The 20,521-nt window shown below is 35.5% G+C and overlaps 1 protein-coding gene across 5 annotated transcripts in view; it reads right to left on the bottom strand.

Annotated features, from left to right (window-relative positions):
- The window catches only part of TTBK2 (tau tubulin kinase 2), a 138,292-nt gene that overhangs the window by 70,570 nt on the left and 47,201 nt on the right, over positions 1-20,521 (bottom strand). For 2 of the 5 annotated variants that reach the window (XM_060294404.1, XM_060294403.1), the window contains one exon: positions 14,499-14,600. The exons of 1 other annotated variant lie outside the window; for it this stretch is intronic. In XM_060294404.1, coding sequence (XP_060150387.1) covers positions 14,499-14,600 — 102 coding nt within the window. Of the gene's footprint in view, positions 1-8,257; positions 8,362-12,091; positions 12,165-14,498; positions 14,601-20,521 lie in introns of those variants that run through there. 2 more of the 5 variants (XM_030842694.3, XM_060294405.2) reach the window with 2 other exon arrangements.

Raw genomic sequence — 20,521 nt, 5'->3', positions numbered from 1 at the left:
CTCTTCTTAAAAATTAATAATTTGTTTTTCTGTATAGTATTTTATGATCGAATGTAAAGGACCTATCTTAAGAACCTTAAGGACAGGAAATTAGTATTATTCAAATTTTCTACCCATCTCTCTCCATATCCTACACTGCTCTTTCTGTAGTCAAATAAATGTTTACTAAATGAATAAATAAACAAGTAAATGAGGGAACAAATGAATGATAATTTATTTAGGAAGGAAAGAATTAAGAGGTCATTTCAGATCAACTTGCCCAGACATCATACATCTGAAAGCACAGAAGAGCGATAAATAAGAACTATGTTAGGAATATAAACCCTGAATTTTAGATATGGTCTGCCATTCACCATTATAGACTCAGTGAGTCCCTTCATCTTTCTGGGCCTTATTGATTTGGATTTGCTCAGCGGTTTTCAACCTGAGTTCCACATGTGAAATCCAAGGAGCTGCTAGTGGCTAGAATGCAGAGGGAAGCAGAGATGGAGCAGACAGAGGCTAGGGTCCTGCCCCTGATTCAGCAAAAGCAAACAAAGGTGCTAAAAGAGGATCAGGACTGGTGGATTCCAGGGCCAGAAGAGGGAATCAGGCTGGAGAACAGTTAATGAAGGGAGGGAGAATAGAATGAGATGATGCTGGAGAAACAGGCAGGCACCAAATCCAGAAGGGTCTTGGACTCCACGATAAGGAATCTGAACCATATGTATAAGTCAATATTTTCCAACCCTGGCTGCTTATCAAAATCATCTGGGAAACTTTTTGAAAACTCCTAAACTTTATACTGATTCAGAATCTGTGGCGGAAGATACAGGATATGAGCTTTCAAAAGTTCTCTAAATGACCCAAAAGCAGACAGGCCATGGATGATTTTGAAACATCCAGGTATTTGGAAACTACTGCTGTGTAGTGAGAAGCATCTAAAAGATAAACACTTAAAACATTCCATTTTAGAACATCACTATGGTAGCAATGAGGAAGATCGACTACAGAGAGCTCAAATATGGAGGCAGAATGGTCACTCTGCTGACAGTTACAATATCTCAAGAGAAAGAATAAGGGTTTGAACCTTTTTTTTGAATCTTATGTATTATAGATAGATTAAAAAACAGGATAAATCTGAGAGATACTAAAGATATACTTTTTGACTAGAAATTGGCACAAGTAAAAGTTGTACCAAAATAAGAGAATATAGTAGGTTGCATAGATTTTAAGGGATATCAGAATGTTGAGTTTGAGGACAACCAGCTGAATTCAGTAGACAATTGTAATTTCAAGCCTGGTGCTGAGACAAAAAGCTGAACTCCAGAAATACATTGGGGAAGGATTGGTTCATGGAAGGCAGATGGAACTACAAACATAAATGAAGATTTCCAAGTTGAAAGAATAAATAATGAGAAGAAAAGAAACCGAAGAACAGAATTCTACAAAATGAACCATTTAAAGCATGAGCAGAAATAAAAGAGCCCATGAAGGAAACAGTAACAGCCTGAGAGCAAACTATAAGAAATGGATATAGATCACAGAATCCAAAGGAGAAGAGCATTTTAAGGTGGAAGTGGCCAGTGACAAATACTATAGAAAGGCTGAGAAGTGCTCATTAATATAAAAAATTAGCAAGTCACTGGTGAGTGGAAAGGGCAGAATCTAGTCTATTATGGGTTAAAGAGTAAATGGAACATGAGACAATGAGGGCAATCTTTGAATAAGCTTGCCTAAAAAGAGAGGAAGTCACAGACCAAGAGCTAGAATGACAAATTTTGATAGACTGTTAAGAAATACATCCCAACAATCAAAAAGAATTAGTCCACTGACTGATTTAAAATATAAATACAGTCCAGATTTAATTTAGTTAATAATTCCACACTTCTCTTTTGCATCTAGGTTGTCACATTGTTCTCTCATTCTCTGTGCTTTTGTTGAAAAGAGCCATAACTAGCAAGAACAGGTGCAATGGGAACAATAATTCACAATGTGTACAATGTATGTACATCACCTTACATATATTTTACATATGTTTGCAAAACTAAGTCATCTAATAAATTGTAGTAAGGATGAAAGGATTAAAATGACCACCAATTGGTAACTTACTCTTTTCCTCAGCTTCATAGAAACAATTAAAAAATCATTTTAAAGTATTTTCTTATTATCCATTCAAGATTCCACCTTCCTATCATGTAACATTTAAATGCAGCATCTCTATTACAAAGACGTTTAAATCATCTAATAACAAAAGACCATGTGAAATTTAACTCCTCTAGGAATGCCCTTTTAAAAATGTCTTTATGATAAGTCACGTCAGAATACTATTTATCTCTTGATACTAAAACCATCCTACTTTTAAAACGATAAAAATCAAATAAACTAGACCCTTTATACTGGGTAACCAAAAACACAAAGTCAGTAGCAAATTTTCTAGGATTCCCTGGTACATCTTCACTGCTTTAGGCAAGAGCTTAATGAGTTCTTATCTCATACATTATAACATAGTACACTACTGATCTTATATTTTAGATATATGCAATTAATGAAACTACTTAATAAAGTTAGTTCAGTAAATATGTATAAATCTTTGGAAGTACGGAGAAACTACAATTTAACTGAAACAGTAACTCTTCACCACCACTTAGAGCAATTCTTAAAATAACTTTTATAATAACTAGTACAAACTGAGGTATCACTCCATGAGTACAGGGACCATGTCTGTCTGTTCTGTTACCTACCCCACAGTACCTGGCAAAGAGTGAAACACCTGACTGATATTTGTGAATGAACAAATTAATAGAAATAACAATAACTAATAAAGCATGCATAATAGGAAGCATACTATGCTAGGCATTATATTAATGCTTTATATGTACTTAATCCTCACAACTTAATAGCATAAGTATTATTATTTTCCCTATTTTTCCAATGTGAAAATGGTGGCTTAGTGAGGTTAAGTACTTTGTTCAAGACCCCACAGCTGGAAAATGATGGAGCAGTTTGATTTTAGAGCCTTTGTTCTTATCCATTACGCCAGAAACAATTGAAACAGATTTTAAAGTCAAGTAACACCTTGTAAATAAATATTAAAACTAAAAGATAAAGACTATGACAAAACACAGACAAGAGGACCTACTATGTGCCAAAAACTAAAGTAGGCACTAGGAATACAAGATAAATTAAGACCCATGCCCTCAAGGAATTCGCAGCCCAGATATATAAACAAAAAATTGTAATACAGTATGATGAGCTCTACATTATAGACAAATTGCTGTGAACACACAGAATATGTGAAAATTTTGTTTATGAGGCTTTTCATGAGAGTTAAATCACTAAATTTTAAATATATGAGAAGAGTATTCTAAGAAGACACAAAGTGTGAAGGATCCAAGCATACGTGAAAGATAATTAATAGAGTTAACAAGGCTAGAGGGCTGGATAATAGTTAAAACGTAGGCTCAGGTGGGGGGCATGCTGAGGCAAGAAAAGTACACTGAAGTCTTATATGCCACATAAAGGAATTCAGATTTGACTCATTATTAGATAATGGGTGACAGGTGGGGATGGGAGGAGGTAGTTCAAAGGTTTTCAAGCATGAGAGCTACATGATTTGGCCTGTGTTTTGGAAAGGTAATGCTGTTCACCATTAGATGTTGATTTATGTAAGAGATTAAGGCAGGGAGATCAATTAGGAGGTTAAAACGACAGACGAGGTAAAAGATAAGGAAGGTTCAAATTAAAGCACTGGAGTGAGAATTAAGCTTTCAGGTTAAGCTTTAAGAGACAGAAAAGACAGATTATGGAAGAGAAGAAAGTGAAGGAAGACTTTTAGCTTAAGCTAAGTGGACAAGGTAAACTGCATTAATATAAACCAAGACAAAAGTATGAGAGGGGATAGGGCTTCCCTGATGGTGCAGTGGTTGAGAGTCCGCCTGCCGATGCAGGGGACACGGGTTCATGCCCCGGTCCGGGAAGATCCCACATGCCGCGGAGCGGCTGGGCCCGTGAGCCATGGCCGCTGAGCCTGCGCGTCCGGAGCCTGTGCTCCGCGACGGGAGAGGCCACAACAGTGAGAGGCCCGCGTACCACAAAAAAAAAAAAAAAAAAGTATGAGAGAGGATAATGATTTCTGGTTTGGGGATTTTGCACCGATTTATCTATAGGACATGCAAGTTGTGTTAGAAATTTAAGGGTAGAGTTTAACAGAGGTCAACTATATAAAATAATAGATCTGTGTATTGTCAACGGAGTTGACTACCCAAAGAAGATGGATAGTTTGAGAGAACTGGGTCAACGCCAGAACACCAACACGTCAGGGAAGGAAAAAGGAAATGGTGAAGGAGATTGAGAAGGAAATCTATTCAGATTTTCTATTTCTTCATGAGTCAGTTTCAACAGTTTAGGTCTTTCTAGGAATTTGTCCATTTCATGTAAATTATTTTTTTGTCATGTAGTCCATAGCATTCCCTTATTATAATCCATTTTATATTTCTGTAAGGTCAGCAGAAATGTCCCCTCTTCCATTCCTGATTTTAGTAATTTGTCTTCTTTTTTTTCTTGGTCTGTCTAGCTAAAGGTCTGTCAATTTTGTTCATTTTTTTAAAGAACCAATTTTTGGTTTTGTGAATTTTTCCCCATTGTTTTTCTGTTTTCTTCTATTAATTTCCACTGTAATCTTTATTATTTCCTTCCTTCTGCTTGCTTTAGGTTTAATTTGCTCTTCTTTTTCTAGTGTCATAAGGTGGTAGGTTAGGTTATTTACTGAAGATCTTTCTGGCCTCACAATGTAGGTGTCTACTGCTATAAATTTCCTTCTAAGTACTGTTAAGCGGTACCCCGTAACTTTTGGTACCTTGTGATGATTAAGTTTTAAATAAGGAATCTGTAGAAAATCACTTTTGAATCTTAGAAGGTAGGGTCATTAATGCCATATATGATGCAGGACAACCTATTATTTTTCTTTGAAGGAGACACAATACTGCTGTAAAGAAAAAATGTTGGCTTTGAGTTAGATTTCAGCTCTGCCACTTAGTAATTATGGGACCTTGAACAAGTCTCGGTTTCCTCAGCAGAGCTATTGAAAAAAATTAAATGAGATAATATATTTATAAATCATTTTCTTGATTAACTATTCAGTGTTCATTCCTCCATACTAACAGCACCCAAATTTCCCTTGGGGAACGATCTTCCTCAATTGTATATCCACTATCTCAATGAGTCTGATTCACTCTCCGGCAAGGCTGGGCATTAATTGCTCTAAGCCAATCAGAATAATCTAGAAATTGAGATCACTTTGATGATGGAAAGAAAACTAGATATTCAAGACTTAAGATAATCAATGCATGATATTACTCTAACAAGTATAATTGTTTCAGGGATGTTCTAATCAGAGCAAAACTCAATACCTTCATATAATTATGAGAAGCGATGTTACACTTAAAGAGAAAGAATATAGCCCCCTTCCAGTTGCTATGGGCAATCGTCTCTCAACTGTGAAAGAAACCAACATGAAGATAAAGTTCACAATATGGCGAAGATAATCGCAGGAAAAAAGAGCATCGAATGGACAGCCACATACAAAAGAATGAAAAGTAGACCCTATCTTATACCATATACAAAAATCAACTATCAACAATCCATCAAAATGGATTAAAGACTTGACCATAAGACCTGAAACCATAAAACTCATGGAAGAAAACACAAGGGGTAAGTTCCTTGACATCAGCCTTGGCAATGATTTTTTTGGACTTGACAACAAGGGCAAAGATGACAAATGCAAAAATAAACAAGTGGGATTACACTAAATCAAAAAGTTTCTGCACAGCCAAGGAAACCATCAAAATATAACTAAAGCATATCCCACCTCTGAATCTTTCAGCTTGGTGTGTAGGAAAAGTGCATGTGCTCAAGACTGCTTGAGCTAAATATCAGCTTTTTCACTTGCTAGTTTGTTACTTAACTTCTACAAGCCACATGAAGAGTAAGATAGCACTTACCTAAGAGTTACTGCACAAGTGAAATCAGCTAAAGTATGTCTAATCCTTAATATACTGCCTGGTACCTAATAAATGCTCAATATATGCTCCCTATTACTATCATTAAAGCTTAGTGATTATGAGCACTAATTTTGGGAGGAGACAGACATAAGTTCAAATCTTGGCTCTACTGACCAGGCTCACCTAGCATGTGCCTCTCTTTGGCACCATCCATTCTGTCAAATCTGACTGTACTTCAGTGGACCAGGCCAAACATGTCCCATAATGTCACTACCCACACACTATTCATAGGATATCTCCCCCAAGTAACTGTTTTTATCATTTGCCTGCTCAAGAGACCATAAACAATAATGCCTGAAGAAATAAGATTAAAATGGTGAGCCTGGAATTCAAGATTCATTCTACATTACTTATCAAACCTCATTTCCTTCAGTTTAGCAAGAATTATACACTCTGAAGTCTGTTTCTTTTTTATTGTCCCTCACAAATGTTCTACCTTATTTTTTGTTCACATTTATTTCCCTCAACCTTGCCTCCTCAAATCAAATACAGCTCTTAAAAATCTAAATATCCCTGTAGGAGGTAATATTAACGAATTAATACTCAGGATTAGATTTTCAGATATTTAGCAAGTTAGTCACCGAGCCAGGCACTGAGGGGGAAAAAATAAACAAGACAATTAAAATAAGAGTTCCCTAGAGACAAATAAGAGCAGCAGAGTCTGGTGCACAGATGGAACTAGAGAAAGAAGAGAAGTCAGCAAGGCAGCACTGATCACTAGGAATCATAGGTTGTTGACCACAAGAAAACACAGCACGGAAATATATCAACAAACGAATTTTAACTTTCTGTTTATGTGTCTACTCTTAGAAATCTGCTAAAAGACAAAAGGAATCCTGAACATACAAACCAGATCTTTACCAACCACTCAAAATATCACCCATAACCTAAACAATCTTTTTGTTCTTACAATTTCAGATGATCATCTACTATTCTTGCTTTCAAGAGCTTAAAACTATGGCAGGTGGTGGTTTGGTGGTCGACATCCCACTGTTAAATATTAATAAGAGTAAAATGTCATGCAAAAGGCAAGTAATTTTACATAACTTGCTGCTAGAGGAAAGTAAATCAATCAAAATGGGCATCAGTTATTTTTCTTTTTAAATAAAAGAAGCCATTTAGTAATAAAGTGAAAACCTGAGCTAAAAGTATCCCTAACCCATTAAATGGGGATGTTCTGGAATTCAAAGAACAAATTCCAGGTTAATTACAAATTAGCAAATAAGGGGATTCTGCAAAGCTGGACAATTAGACTACTAAAGATACAACAAAAGTAGCTTCCTTATCTATCTATCATTTACTCCTCCTATTTACCCACTCCTCACCAAAAACAAACAAACCGTATCTACCCTAATAATAACTCATGAAATATCCACACCAATGGGAGATAGAAAAGTATAAGGCTAGGTCCCTTCCTCAAAGAATTTACAATCTTGTTAGAAGCAATAAATGTATTACAAGACCAATATAGGCAGTACAAGATCAAATTATAGCTTATAAAAATGAAGAATAAGCATTACAGAGAAAGCAAGAGATTAGATTAGAATACATCATAGAGCTCGGAGCTTGATTGAGTTAACTTGACAGTGATACCAAAAGAAGGAAGGGTGTCTTCTAAGCTAAATCCCTAGGAAAAATAATTCAGCCAAGGAGCCTAAGGAATAAAGGCTTCTATCAGCATTCATGAGAATGCCCATCTAACAATCCTTTAGGTTCTAAGTAGCTCACCAGGAGCTAAAGGCAGAAGAAAGTTTCCAAACTCTTCAGTCTAGATAACCATTACAGGGAAGTTCATCATTTAAATAAGACTATCCTATCACAATGGCCAATTTAAAACTAGCAGGCTTTTATGATTAGAATGAAAAAAAAAAGAGCATGATTTCCTCACCCTATTTTTAAAATGTACTAAACTATTACAAAAATGTATAAACAAATATATGTTTAAAAAAAGAAAAAATAAAGAATTAGGAGACCACTACAAGAGGCCCAATATCTGCATAATAGGTAGGTGTTCCAGAAGAGAAGATAGATAAAATAAACGGGTGGAAACCACCAACAAAATAATTCAAGAAAATTTCCCAAGAAAAACTTTCAGATTGCAAGTTTCAATAAAGGACACAGCCTGGCCTACTAAATGAAAATACACAAATGGCACAACACTGGAGAAAAAGAAAAACACAAGTTGCCAAAGTAATAAGAATCACAATGGGAATTACCTTTCTCAACCACTACAGTGAGTCTGAAGACAAATTTCTGAAGTAAAATTATTTTCAATCCATAATTCTATATCCAGCCAGTGTTTTTTAACATCAGGGCAGACATGCAAGAGAGGTCTCAAAAATATATCTCCCATGCACCCTTTACTCAAGAAGTTAGTAGAGAGGTGCTTCACTAAAATGAGAATAAATGAAAAAGAGAAAGGGATTCAACAAGGCATACAATACAAAAGAGAAGCAAGGGGAGTCCCCAGGAAGAAACTGCGGGGTGATCCAAGGACAATAGCTGTGAATGTAGAAAATAACCAGGCCTAACTGGAGCAGACTAGGAGGTTCCTGAAGTGATTTCCCTAAGAAGAAGAAATTAAGAATTGTTGTGTTTATCAGTAATTCATTCTTTTTTATGACAGAATAGTATTCCATTGTATGGATATATCACAGCTGATTTAGCCATTCACTCTCTGAAGGACATATTTTTGGTAATTAAGAATAAAGCTGATATAAATATTTATATATATGTTTCTGTATGAATGTAAGTTTTCATTTCTTTAGGTTAAATGCCTATGAGTGGGACTGCTGGGTCACAGAGTGAATCCATATTGAACATATGGTAAGTATATGTTCAATTGTTTTCCAGAGGAGCTGTATCAATTTGCATCCCCTCCAGCAAGGTATGAGGGTTCCAGTTGCTCTAAGTCCTTGTCAGCACTTGGTATTGTCAAAAGTTTTACACTATTTCAATAGATGTGCAGCAGGAATTCACCATGACTTTAATTTGCATTCCCCTAATGGCTAGTTATGTTAAACATCTTTTGCTGAGCTGATATTCCACTCTATATCCTCTCTGCCAAAGCCCATTAAAGATTTTTAATTAGATTGTTTTCTTACTGTTGAGTTTTCAGAGTTTTTACATATTCTGAATATAAGTCCTTTGAAGGTATGTGATTTGCAAATATTTTCTCCCAGTTTATAATCTGTCTTTTCATTCTCTTAACAGTGTCTTTCACAAGCAAAGCTTTTAATTTGATTCAGTCCAATTCATCGGTTTCTTCTTTTATCAATCATGATTTTGGTATCATGTGAAATGACTTCTTGCTTATACCAGCTCACAAAGATTTTCCATGTTTGCTTCTAGAAGCTGTGTAGCTTTATATTTCACATTTAAATGTGGTACATTTTATTTTATTTATTTATTTTTGAGATATAATAGCTGATATTTATTTAGTGCTCAGGACATGTAACATCTCATTTAATCCTCATGGTGGTTCTGAGGTTGTTAAGACAATGTCAAATTCCAGTTCAAAATTCCAGTTCAGAAGCAATAATCAGGACAAATATTGTATTATTATCAGAGACAATTTCAAATGAAAATATAACTTTCACAGATCAATATGCATCAAATAGTACTGAATCAAAATATAAAGTAAAAATTATAAGTACAAGAAGAAATGAGAGGGCTTCCCTGGTGGCACAGTGGTTAAGAATCTGCCTGCCAATGCAGGGGACACGAGTTCGAGCCCTGGTCTGGGAAGATGATGTGCAGTACATTTTAAGTTTATTTTTGTATAACGTGTGTGGTTTAGGTCAAGGTTCACTATTTTTGTATTTGGATGTCCAATTGTTCCAACACCACTTATCAAAAGTGCTATTCTTTTTCCACTTTGCAACTTTGGCCATATTTGTGTGAGTCTATTTCTAGAATCTATTTAATTGATCTATATGTCTCCCTTTGCCAATATCACAGTCTTGATTGTGGTAGCTTTGTATTAAGTTTTAAAATCATGTAGTTTGATTTTTCCAACATTTTTCTTTTTTTAAAATTTATATCTATTTATTTATTTAACATCTTTATTGGAGTATAATTGCTTTACGATGGTGTGTTAGTTTCTGCTTTATAACAAAGTGAATCAGTTATACATATACATATGTTCCCATATCTCTTCCCTCTTGCGTCTCCCTCCCTCCCACCCTCCCCCAACATTTTTCTTTTTCAAAATTGTTTTGGTTGTTTTAGGTCCTTTGCCTTTCTATACAAATTCTAAAATTGGTTTCTCTATAACTACAAACAGTGCTGCTGGGATTTTTGTTGTTGTTGCTGTTGTTATTGCTTTAAATCTATAAATCAACTTGAGGAGAATCAACATCTTAACTATAGTGAATCTTCCAATTCATGAATATATGTCTCTCCATTTATTTAAATTGTCTTACTTTTTTTTAAAATCAGGGTTTTACAGTTTTCAGCATAGAGATCTCATACATATTTTGCTACATTTATACCTAATTCTTTCATTTTGGGAGAGCTACTATAAATGGATTTTTTAAAATTCAGTTTTCAATTGTTTATTGCTAGTACACAGAAATATGATTGCTTTTTGTAGGCTGACGTTGAACCACTTGCTAAACTCATTTATTGTGGAATTTTTTTGTGGATTCCTTGGGATTTTCCACATATACAATCATGCCATCTGCAAATAGAGACAGTTTTATTTCTTCCTTTCCAATCAGTATGCCATTATTTCTTCAAATATTTTTGCCACACCACAACCGTTCTCTTCACATTCTGGGTCTCTGATGACACAAATGTTAGGTCTTATGATAGTCTCAAGGTTTCTGAAGCTGCTTATTTATTTATTTTTAACTTTTTTTCTCTATTCTTCAAATTGGATTTTTACTTATCTATTTTTAAGTTCACTGACTTATTCATCTGTTATATCCTCTCTGCTACCGAGCCCATCCAATGAGTTTTTCACTTCCATTATTGTATTCCTCTGTTCTAAAATTTCCGTTTAGTTCTTCTTTATATCTTCTATTTCTTTGCTGAGACTTTCTATCTTCCCACTCATTCCTGGAATATGGTCATAATAGCTGATTTTAAAAGTCTTTTTGAGATAATTTTAACATCTGTGATCCTGGCACTGGCATCTGTTTTCTGTCTTTTCCCATGTGAGTTCAGATTTCACTGGTTCTTTTTAAGCTGAGTAATTCAAGATTGTATTCTGGACGTTTTGAATATTATCTTATGAGAATCTGAGTCTTATTTAAGTCCCACCAAGAATGTTGGTGTTTTTGTTTTAGCCAGTAATTGACCCAGTTGGGTTCACACTTCAAGTTCTGACCATCCTTCTGCAGGCTGCATTTCCAATTTCAGTTCAGTTTGCAAAGCCTTTGTAGTCATACTGAATGTGTTCCATAATCATTCCACGCAGTGTCCAGTTTGGGGCTTGGGGGTGGTCTATCCCATAATTCAGTCCTCAATGTTTTGTATGCTGTTTAGGATCACACTCATGCACGCACAGCTTGGAAGTCAGCACAGAAGTCGGTGAGCAACTTTAAGTGATCAGTTTCCCAAGCTCCTCATTCTCCTGCAATCTTTTGGTTTCCTGGGGCTTCGCTTTTTCAGCCTTCCAGCAGAAAGCTGGGGCTTCATTAACCCCATTCTGCCATGTACTTCCTGTAACTGTGCCCACATAAGGGCCAAGCAACAGAAGAGCAGAGGGAGAAGAAAAGCAATGGGATTTGGAAGGTTTCCTTCCCTCTGAGATTTAGGCTCCTGCCTGCCCCACTGACGCCACTGCAGCTACTGCCCAGGATTGCTTGAGGCCTTGGGGGCAAGAGAATGAAGAAAAGGGGGGAAAAAAAGAAAAAAGAGAAAATGTGGGATTGCCACATTTTCTCTGAATATTAGGAGACCCCTTTCCTGATCCTTGAGTCAGAACTAGAGGGCTTCTCTTGGTGCTTTTTCTGTCCACGTTAATAATGCTCACGTCCAAGTTTCAGGATACATTAAGTTCAGGCTGGGGCGTACTGGAAGAAAAAAAAAAATGGTAAACTCACCGCCGGTTCAGTAGTACTTTGAATTCTGGTCTTCTTCCCCAATCTGCCTCCTACTATTTATTTTTCAGAGTCCTCAAATAGCCACTCCAAGCATTCTGTCCAGGTCTTATAGCTGCATTCAGTGGGAGAGACAGGGTGAAGTGTGCTTACTCCATCTTATCTGGAACCAGAACCTGGACTACTGCTTTTCATAACAAATTTTGTAGAACTGATTGACTAAACTATTTGTTAAATTTGGTTATAAGAAATTAAAATTTAAAAATAAATAAATCCTGTAATAACCTTATTGAGGAAAAGGGAACAAGCAAGTTAATAGGATCACATTTTTTTAAGCACATATACTTTTGGAAATTAAATGCTCAGGAAAAAAGTGAAGTTCTTAATTGTACTTTGCTTTACTTCTTTAAATCTTATTCTACCTGTGGATTTTTATAAATGCTGAGACTAAAGTACTTATCCAAAGTATGAGACAGAGGAAGCCAACTGCAGATGAGAAGCTATAAACTGTTTAAGAAATTGAAAACAAGTTCAGGATGACCAACACTCTGAGTGTAAGCCCAACAGTTTCAAGAAATGAGGCTAGAGAAGCAGGCAGGCATCAGTTCAAGGTTTTGTATGCCATGTTAATCTAAGGTGGGTGGATTTACCTGAGTAAAGGAAGACCCTGAAGTGTTTTAGCAATGGTCGGGGGTGACATGATCCTATTGGTATTTTTGAAGGATCACTCCTCTGTAGAACATAAAGGAGCATAGAAAATGAGTCTTACTGTCTGAATCTAAAGGGTCACATCAAGTTGCAGGACAGTATATACTAGTATGATTCCACACATGGTTGGGGGTTATGGGTAGGGAGGGAGATTTTATACACACACATACACACAGGCACACACATAATATTATTATACACATCTTATATAATCACATGATTATATATCCAAATATATCCATAAATCATATGATTATATGAATTTATATCTGATTATGATTCTATATAATTTTATATATATATATGTATGTATATATGTGGATAAATAGATTAAAATATGTATTGAACGTTTCTGGAAAAAAACACAAGAAACCAGTAAGAGTGGTTAGAGAAGGAGAGTGAAGGGCTAAGAGAAAAAATCTTTTACTTTTCACATTATTCTTCTGTTTGATTTTTAAATTCTTTTACCATGAACATTTACACTCTTAAAAAGGGTTGTAAAAAAAATGGAAGATCTTATGCATAAATTAGATATGAGAGATATAAGATATTAAAGCAGGATATGTATGAATGAGCCTAGCGTTCAGTAACACTGTTTCTAGCATATAGTAAGCACTCAAACAGTTACAGATCTTCCCACAAATAAGATATTACCAATCATTTATAAAGTAATTTCACAACACAAAACAGCTTTCTAATCACATTACACTACACTATACTGCACTAATTTACCAGGTATTTTCAAGCATTCAGAAATGTGAGGAAAGATAAAGAGTAAGAATGGATTTTAAAGATATTTATTATTATCATTTAATTACTGTAAAAGAAATGCTTTTACAGTAAAAGCATTTACTGTAAAAGAAATGCTTGCATATTTGTCTCAATTTCTTAAGCACTGAAGGGTATAAAGGGAAACAGCAAAAGAGCCTTTCCTGCCCTGGTCCTTCTAATTCCAATAGCCAAATATAACCATTCCAAATGGCCTCTTGAGTTCTATACAATTCCAGACTTTCTTTGCGCATATAAAGCACATATAAATATATATACTTATATACATTATATTATCTTTCAAGGAAATAAACCTCTGCTCCTTAAAATAATCTAGACCTATTCTATTATGTTGGCTAAAAAGTTCGATCGGTCTTTCCACATGAGCTTATGGAAAAACCCAGACAAAATTTCTGGCCAACCCGATATTTCTTACGTGTCATTTTTCTAAACCCAAATAGAGTAATGAATAGACAAATCACTAAACTGGCAGATAAAGTTAAATCTTTCAAGTCAGGAAATGCTAAAATGGACATACTAACAGATAAAGTTCTCAATGATCGCCTAACACCCTTTGATAGAAAAGATAAACCTTAACCAGGGCAAGCAAAAGTTACTTTAAGGGGAAAAAATGCACAGGCTGAAATGAACAAAAGGACAGATGATAGGTTTTTAAAAGGTTAAAATATATAATGAGGGGTAAGGGTTTATCCCAAACCTTTAGGTCCCAGAGTCTGACTATTATGCTCTTCCATAAAAGGAGTCATCAGAGATCTTCTAACACACCCTTTGATTAAACAGAAACTTAACGAGGGCAAGCAAATTTGGAGTAACTTTTATAGACATTCTATACTGAACAGACCAGAGGTCTAATCCAGAATTTACATATTTCTTATATTCTTATGACTAGGGTAAGAAAGTGGTCACATATTACAGCAGTAGCTGGAGACGTCAAGCAGGGAAGGCAGAAGAGGTGCAGTTGATCTTCTGTAATAGTTTTCCTTCATCTCAACTTTCAGCTTGTGTTCTGCAGTTTCTAGGGCAAAAATAAAATCCAGGACCAATATTTCAGGGTTTAAAAAAAAAGTCTCCAGAAGTCAGAATAAAAATCACAATCTCTTTATGGGCTGTTAGGAAAAAGGTAGTTTTTCCCTGCATTTGTATGGGGCAAGAAAAATTAATTCCTAACTATTTTAACTGAGAATAATAAAATTATTTGGTTATCAAACAGTGGAATTTACTCTCTTATTTCTTAATATTAAAAGGATCTTCACTTACTTTTAGAGGATGTAGAGGAGAAAAACTTTTAAATAATTCAACAAGCTTTTAATTAATTACTTTTTCACCCAAGGTAATGAATAAAGAGAAAAACCTCAGTTTTACTCAAGTTGGTGCTTTGAAAGAACACAAGAGATAAGATGAGTTGCTCATTTACAGCATGAAGTAAAGAGCTAAAATGGGACAGACAGGCTGGGCAAGGTTCTAGTCACTCATTGATTTAAGTAGTGATTTTTAAGTACAAAATAATTCATTAGATTGAACACATTATGGAGGGAAGACACATAAGAATTAGTGAGAAACCTGATCTACAGAATATTTTTAAAGAAAAACTATTGATAAGCTTAGGTATATATTTATATTTCAACTGGAAGCAAGTAAACAAAATATAAACTTTTAAAGATCCTAGGAAGACTTCCTTTGATGAAAAGATATAAGGATAAATTTTAGTCACAATATTCTGAATTCCCAAAATATTACACCACCTATATGCAAAGGTTAAAAAAAACTTCCAAACCAAACAGAAACCATTTTCTGGAACACCCAAGTGACTGGCTTTTGTAACAATGAAGAATTGAACATCTATATAATATGGTTTTGAGAATCTAAGCCATAGTCATCAAAAGGTGACTTTATCAACTAGTATTTATAACACTCTTTAACAAATTATTCCACAATCTTAACAATTCTTTTTCTTACCATAAAACTAAATTTTATTAACAAAATGACAAAACAGAAGAGTTAATGTTATCCTATTCTCCACATCTCCATTTACAAATGTATCAGCAAATACAAAGTCACAGTCTGCTATCATTTTAACACTAAGCATATGTCAACTTTAAAAGTACATAATTCCAGGGCTTCCCTTGTGGTGTAGTGATCAAGAATCCCCCTGCCAATGCAGGGGACACAGGTTTCAGCCCTGGTCTGGGCATATGCCACATGCCGCGAAGCAACTAAGCCCATATGCCACAACTACTGAGCCTGCGCTCTAGAATCCGTGAGCCACAACTACTAAAGCCTGTGCACCTAGAGCCTGTGCTCCGCAACAAGAGAAGCCACCGCAATGAGAGCCTGCGCACCGCAATGAAGAGTAGCCCCCACTCACCACAACTAGAGAAAGGCCACACGCAGCAACGAAGACCCAGCCAAAACTAAAATAAACAAAATTAAAAAATAAAAGTACATAATTCCTGCCCTTTTAGAGCCTGAAATTTAAAAGAGAACACAAATATGTTTTTAAAAATAAGATAAACAATGTAAACAAATTGAAAAGTGCACATAGAAAAAACCAGGCAAATCTAGTATTTATGAAAACCTATTGAGAGAAATGTGTTGGTCTAATAGTGATTAGTGTCCTAGTCCCCACACCGTGATCTCAATTGTTTTCCAAAACAAGGAAGTAGGGATCTTGGAGTAAAAGGGTTCCTGATTCCAACTCTGCTGAAGGGAAAGTTCAAGGAGAGCCTGAAACATGTACTGGGCCAGAAAGCTAGAATGATATCAAAGAACACTGAAGTTACATCAGAAGGACAAGCAGCCAATATAAAAGGGCTTCGCTTCCACTAGCGAAAAAAAGTGAAAATTTTAGTCTGAGAAGAATAATGACTGCAGTGGGATAAAATAAAATATATAAAAATCCATGATCTCATAGTGATACTCAAAACGAAAAACAGACCAGAGGGAAGACAGCAGAAGCAAGAAGAACTACAATCCTGCAGCCTGTGGAACAAAAAACACATTCACAAAAAGATAGACAAGATGAAAGGGCAGAGGGCTATGTACCAGATGAAGGAACAAGATAAAACCCCAGAAAAACAACTAAATGAAACGGAGATAGGCAATCTTCCAGAAAGAGAATTCAGAATAATGATAGTGAAGAGGATCCAGGACCTCAGAAAAAGAATGGAGGCAGAGAATGAGAAGATGCAAGAAATGTTTAACAAAGACCTAGAAGAATTAAAGAACAAACACACAGAAATGAAAAATACACTAGAAGGAATCAAGAGCAGAATAACTGACGCAGAAGAACGGATAAGTGACCTGGAAGACAGAATGGTGGAATTCACTGCTGCGGAACAGAATAAAGAAAAAAGAATGAAAAGAAATGAAGACAGCCTAAGAGACCTCTGGGACAACATTAAACACAACAACATTCACATCATAGAGGTCCCAGAAGCAGAAGAGAGAGAGAAAGGACCCGAGAAAATATTTGAAGAGATTATAGTTGAAAACTTCCCTAACATGGGAAAGGAAAGAGCCACCCAAGTCCAGGAAGTGCAGAGAGTCCCATACAGGATAAACCCAAGGAGAAACACACCGAGACACAAGTAATCAAATTGGCAAAAATTAAAGACAAAGAAAAATTATTGAAAGCAGCAAGGGAAAAATGACAAATAACATACAAGGGAACTCCCATAAGATGAACAGCTGATTTCTCAGCAGAAACTGTACAAGCCAGAAGGGAGTGGCATGATATACTTAAAGTGATGAAAGGGAAGAACGTACAACCAAGATTACTCTACCCAGCAAGGATCTCATTCAGATTCGATGGAGAAATCAAAAGCTTTACAGACAAGCAAAAGCTGAGAGAATTCAGCACCACCAAATCAGCTCTACAACAAATGCTAAAGGAACTTCTCTGAGTGGGAAACACAAGAGAAAAAACCGACCTACAAAAACAAACCCAAAACAATTAAGAAAATGGTCATAGGAACATACATATCGATAATTACCTTAAATGTGAAAGGATTAAGTGCTCCAACCAAAAGAGACAGGCTTGCTGAATGGATACAAAAACAAGACCCATATATATGCTGTCTACAAGAGACCCACTTCAGACATAGGGACACATACAGACTGAAAGTGAGGGAATGGAAAAAGATATTCCATGCAAATGGAAATCAAAAGAAAGCTGGAGTAGCAAAACTTATATCAGATAAAATAGACTTCAAAGTAAAGAATGTTACAAGAGACAAGGAAGGACACTACATAATGATCAAGGGATCAATTCAAGAAGAAGAAATAACAATTATAAATATATATGCACCCAACATAGGAGCACCTCAATATATAAGGCAACTGCTAACAGCTCTAAAAGAGGAAATCGACAGAAACACAATAATAATGGGGGACTTTAACACCTCACTTACACCAATGGATAGATCATCCAAACAGAAAATTAATAAGGAAACACAAACTTTAAATGACAAAATAGACCAGATATAATTGATAAATTAAATAGATTTAATTGATATTTATAGGACATTCCATCCAAAAACAGCAGATTATACTTTCTTCTCAAGTGCACATGGAACATTCTCCAGGATAGATCATACGTTGGGTCACAAATCAAGCCTCAGTAAATGTACGAAAATTGAAATCATATCAAGCATCTTTTCTGACCACAATGCTATGAGATTAGAAATCAATTACAGGGGAAAAAACATAAAAAACACAAACACATGGAGGATAAACAATACATTACTAAAGAAACAAGAGAGCACTGAAGAAATCAAAAAGGAAATAAAAAAATACCTAGAGACAAATGACAATGAAAACATGAAGATCCAAAACCTATGGGATGCCCCAAAAGTAGTTCTAAGAGGGAAGTTTATACCTATACAAGCCTACCTCGAGAAACAAGAAACATCTCAAATAAACAATCTAACGTTACAACTAAAGGAACTACAGAAAGAAGAACAAACAAAACCCAAAGTTAGCAGAAGGAAAGAAATCATAAAGATCAGAGCAGAAATAAATGAAGTAGAAACAAAGAAAACAATATCAAAGATCAATAAAACTAAAACCTGGTTCTTTGAGAAGATAAGCAAAATTGATAAACCATTAGCCAGACTCATCAAGAAAGAGAGGGAGAGGACTCAAATCAATAAAATTAGAACTGAAAAAGGAGAAGGTGCAACAGACACCACAGAAATACAAAGCATCCTAAAAGACTACTACAAGCAACTCTATGCCAATAAAATGGATAACCTAGAAGAAATGGACAAATTCTTAGAAAGGTATAACCTTCCAAGACTGAACCAGGAAGAAATAGAAAATATGAACAGACAAATCACAAGTTATGAAATTGAAACTGTGACTAAAAATCTTCCAACAAGCAAAAATCCAGGACCAGATGGCTCCACAGGTGAATTCTTTCAAACATTTAGAGAAGACCTAACACCCATCCTTCTCAAACTCTTCCAAAAAATTGCAGAGGAAGGAACACTCCCAACCTCATTCTATGAGGCCACCATCACCATGATACCAAAAGATAGCAGACAAACATACTACAAAAAAAAAAAAAAATTACAGACCAATATCACTGATGAATATAGATGCAAAAATCCTCAACAAAATACTAGCAACCAGAATCCAACAACACGTTAAAAGTATCATACACCATGATCAAGTGGGATTTATCCCAGGGATTCAAGGATTCTTCAATATATGCAAATCAATCAATGTGATACACCATATTAACAAACTGAAGAATAAAAACCATATGATCATCTCAATAGATGCAGAAAAAGCTTTGGCAAAATTCAACACCCATTTATGATAAAAACTCTCCAGAAAGTGGGCATAGAGGGAAACTACCTCAACATAATAAAGGCCATATATGACAAACCCACAGCAAACATCATTCTCAATGGTGAAAAACTGAAAGCATTTCCTCTAAGATCAGGGAGAAGACAAGGATGTCCACTCTCACCACTATTATTTAACATAGTTTTGGAAGTCCTAGCCACAGCAATCAGAGAAGAAAAAGAAATAAAAGGAATCCAAATTGGAAAAGAAGAAGTAAAACTGGCACTGTTTGCAGATGACATGATACGACACATAGAGAATCCTACAGATGCCACCAGAAAACTACTAGAGCTAATCAATGAATTTGGTAAAGTTGCAGGATACAAAATTAATGCACAGAAATCTCTTGCATTCCTATACACTAATGATGAAAAGTCTGAAAGAGAAATTAAAGAAACACTCCCATTTATCACTGCAACAAAAAGAATAAAATACCTAGGAATAAACCTACCTAGGGAGACAAAAGACCTGTATGCAGAAAACTATAAGACACTGATGAAAGAAATTAAAGATGATACCAACAGATGGAGAGATATACCATGTTCTTCGACTGGAAGAATCAATATTGTGAAAATGACTATACTACCCAAAGCAATCTACAGATTCAACGCAATCCCGATCAAATTACCAATGGCATTTTTTACAGAACTAGAACAAAAAATCTTAAAATTTGTATGGAGACACAAAAGACCCCGAATACCCAAAGCATTCTTGAGGGAAAAAAACAGAGCTGGAGGAATCAGACTCCGACTTCAGACTAGACTACAAAGCTACAGTGATCAAGACAATATGGTACTGGCTCAAAAACAGAAATATTGATCAATGGAACAGGATAGAAAGCCCGGAGACAAACCCACGCACCTATGGTCAACTAACCTATGACAAAGGAGGCAAGGATATACAATGGAGAAAAGACAGTCTCTTCAATAAGTGGTGCTGGGAAAACTGGACAGCTACATGTAAAAGAATGAAATTAGAACACTCCCTAACACCATACACAAAAATAAAATGGATTCAAGACCTAAATGTAACACCGGGCACTATAAAATTCTTAGAGGAAAACATAGGAAGAACACTCTTTGCCAT

Source organism: Globicephala melas, chromosome 2 (genome assembly GCF_963455315.2).
Source record: "Globicephala melas chromosome 2, mGloMel1.2, whole genome shotgun sequence".
Classification (NCBI taxonomy): domain Eukaryota; kingdom Metazoa; phylum Chordata; class Mammalia; order Artiodactyla; family Delphinidae; genus Globicephala; species Globicephala melas.
This window is presented reverse-complemented; position numbering and strand designations above follow the sequence as displayed.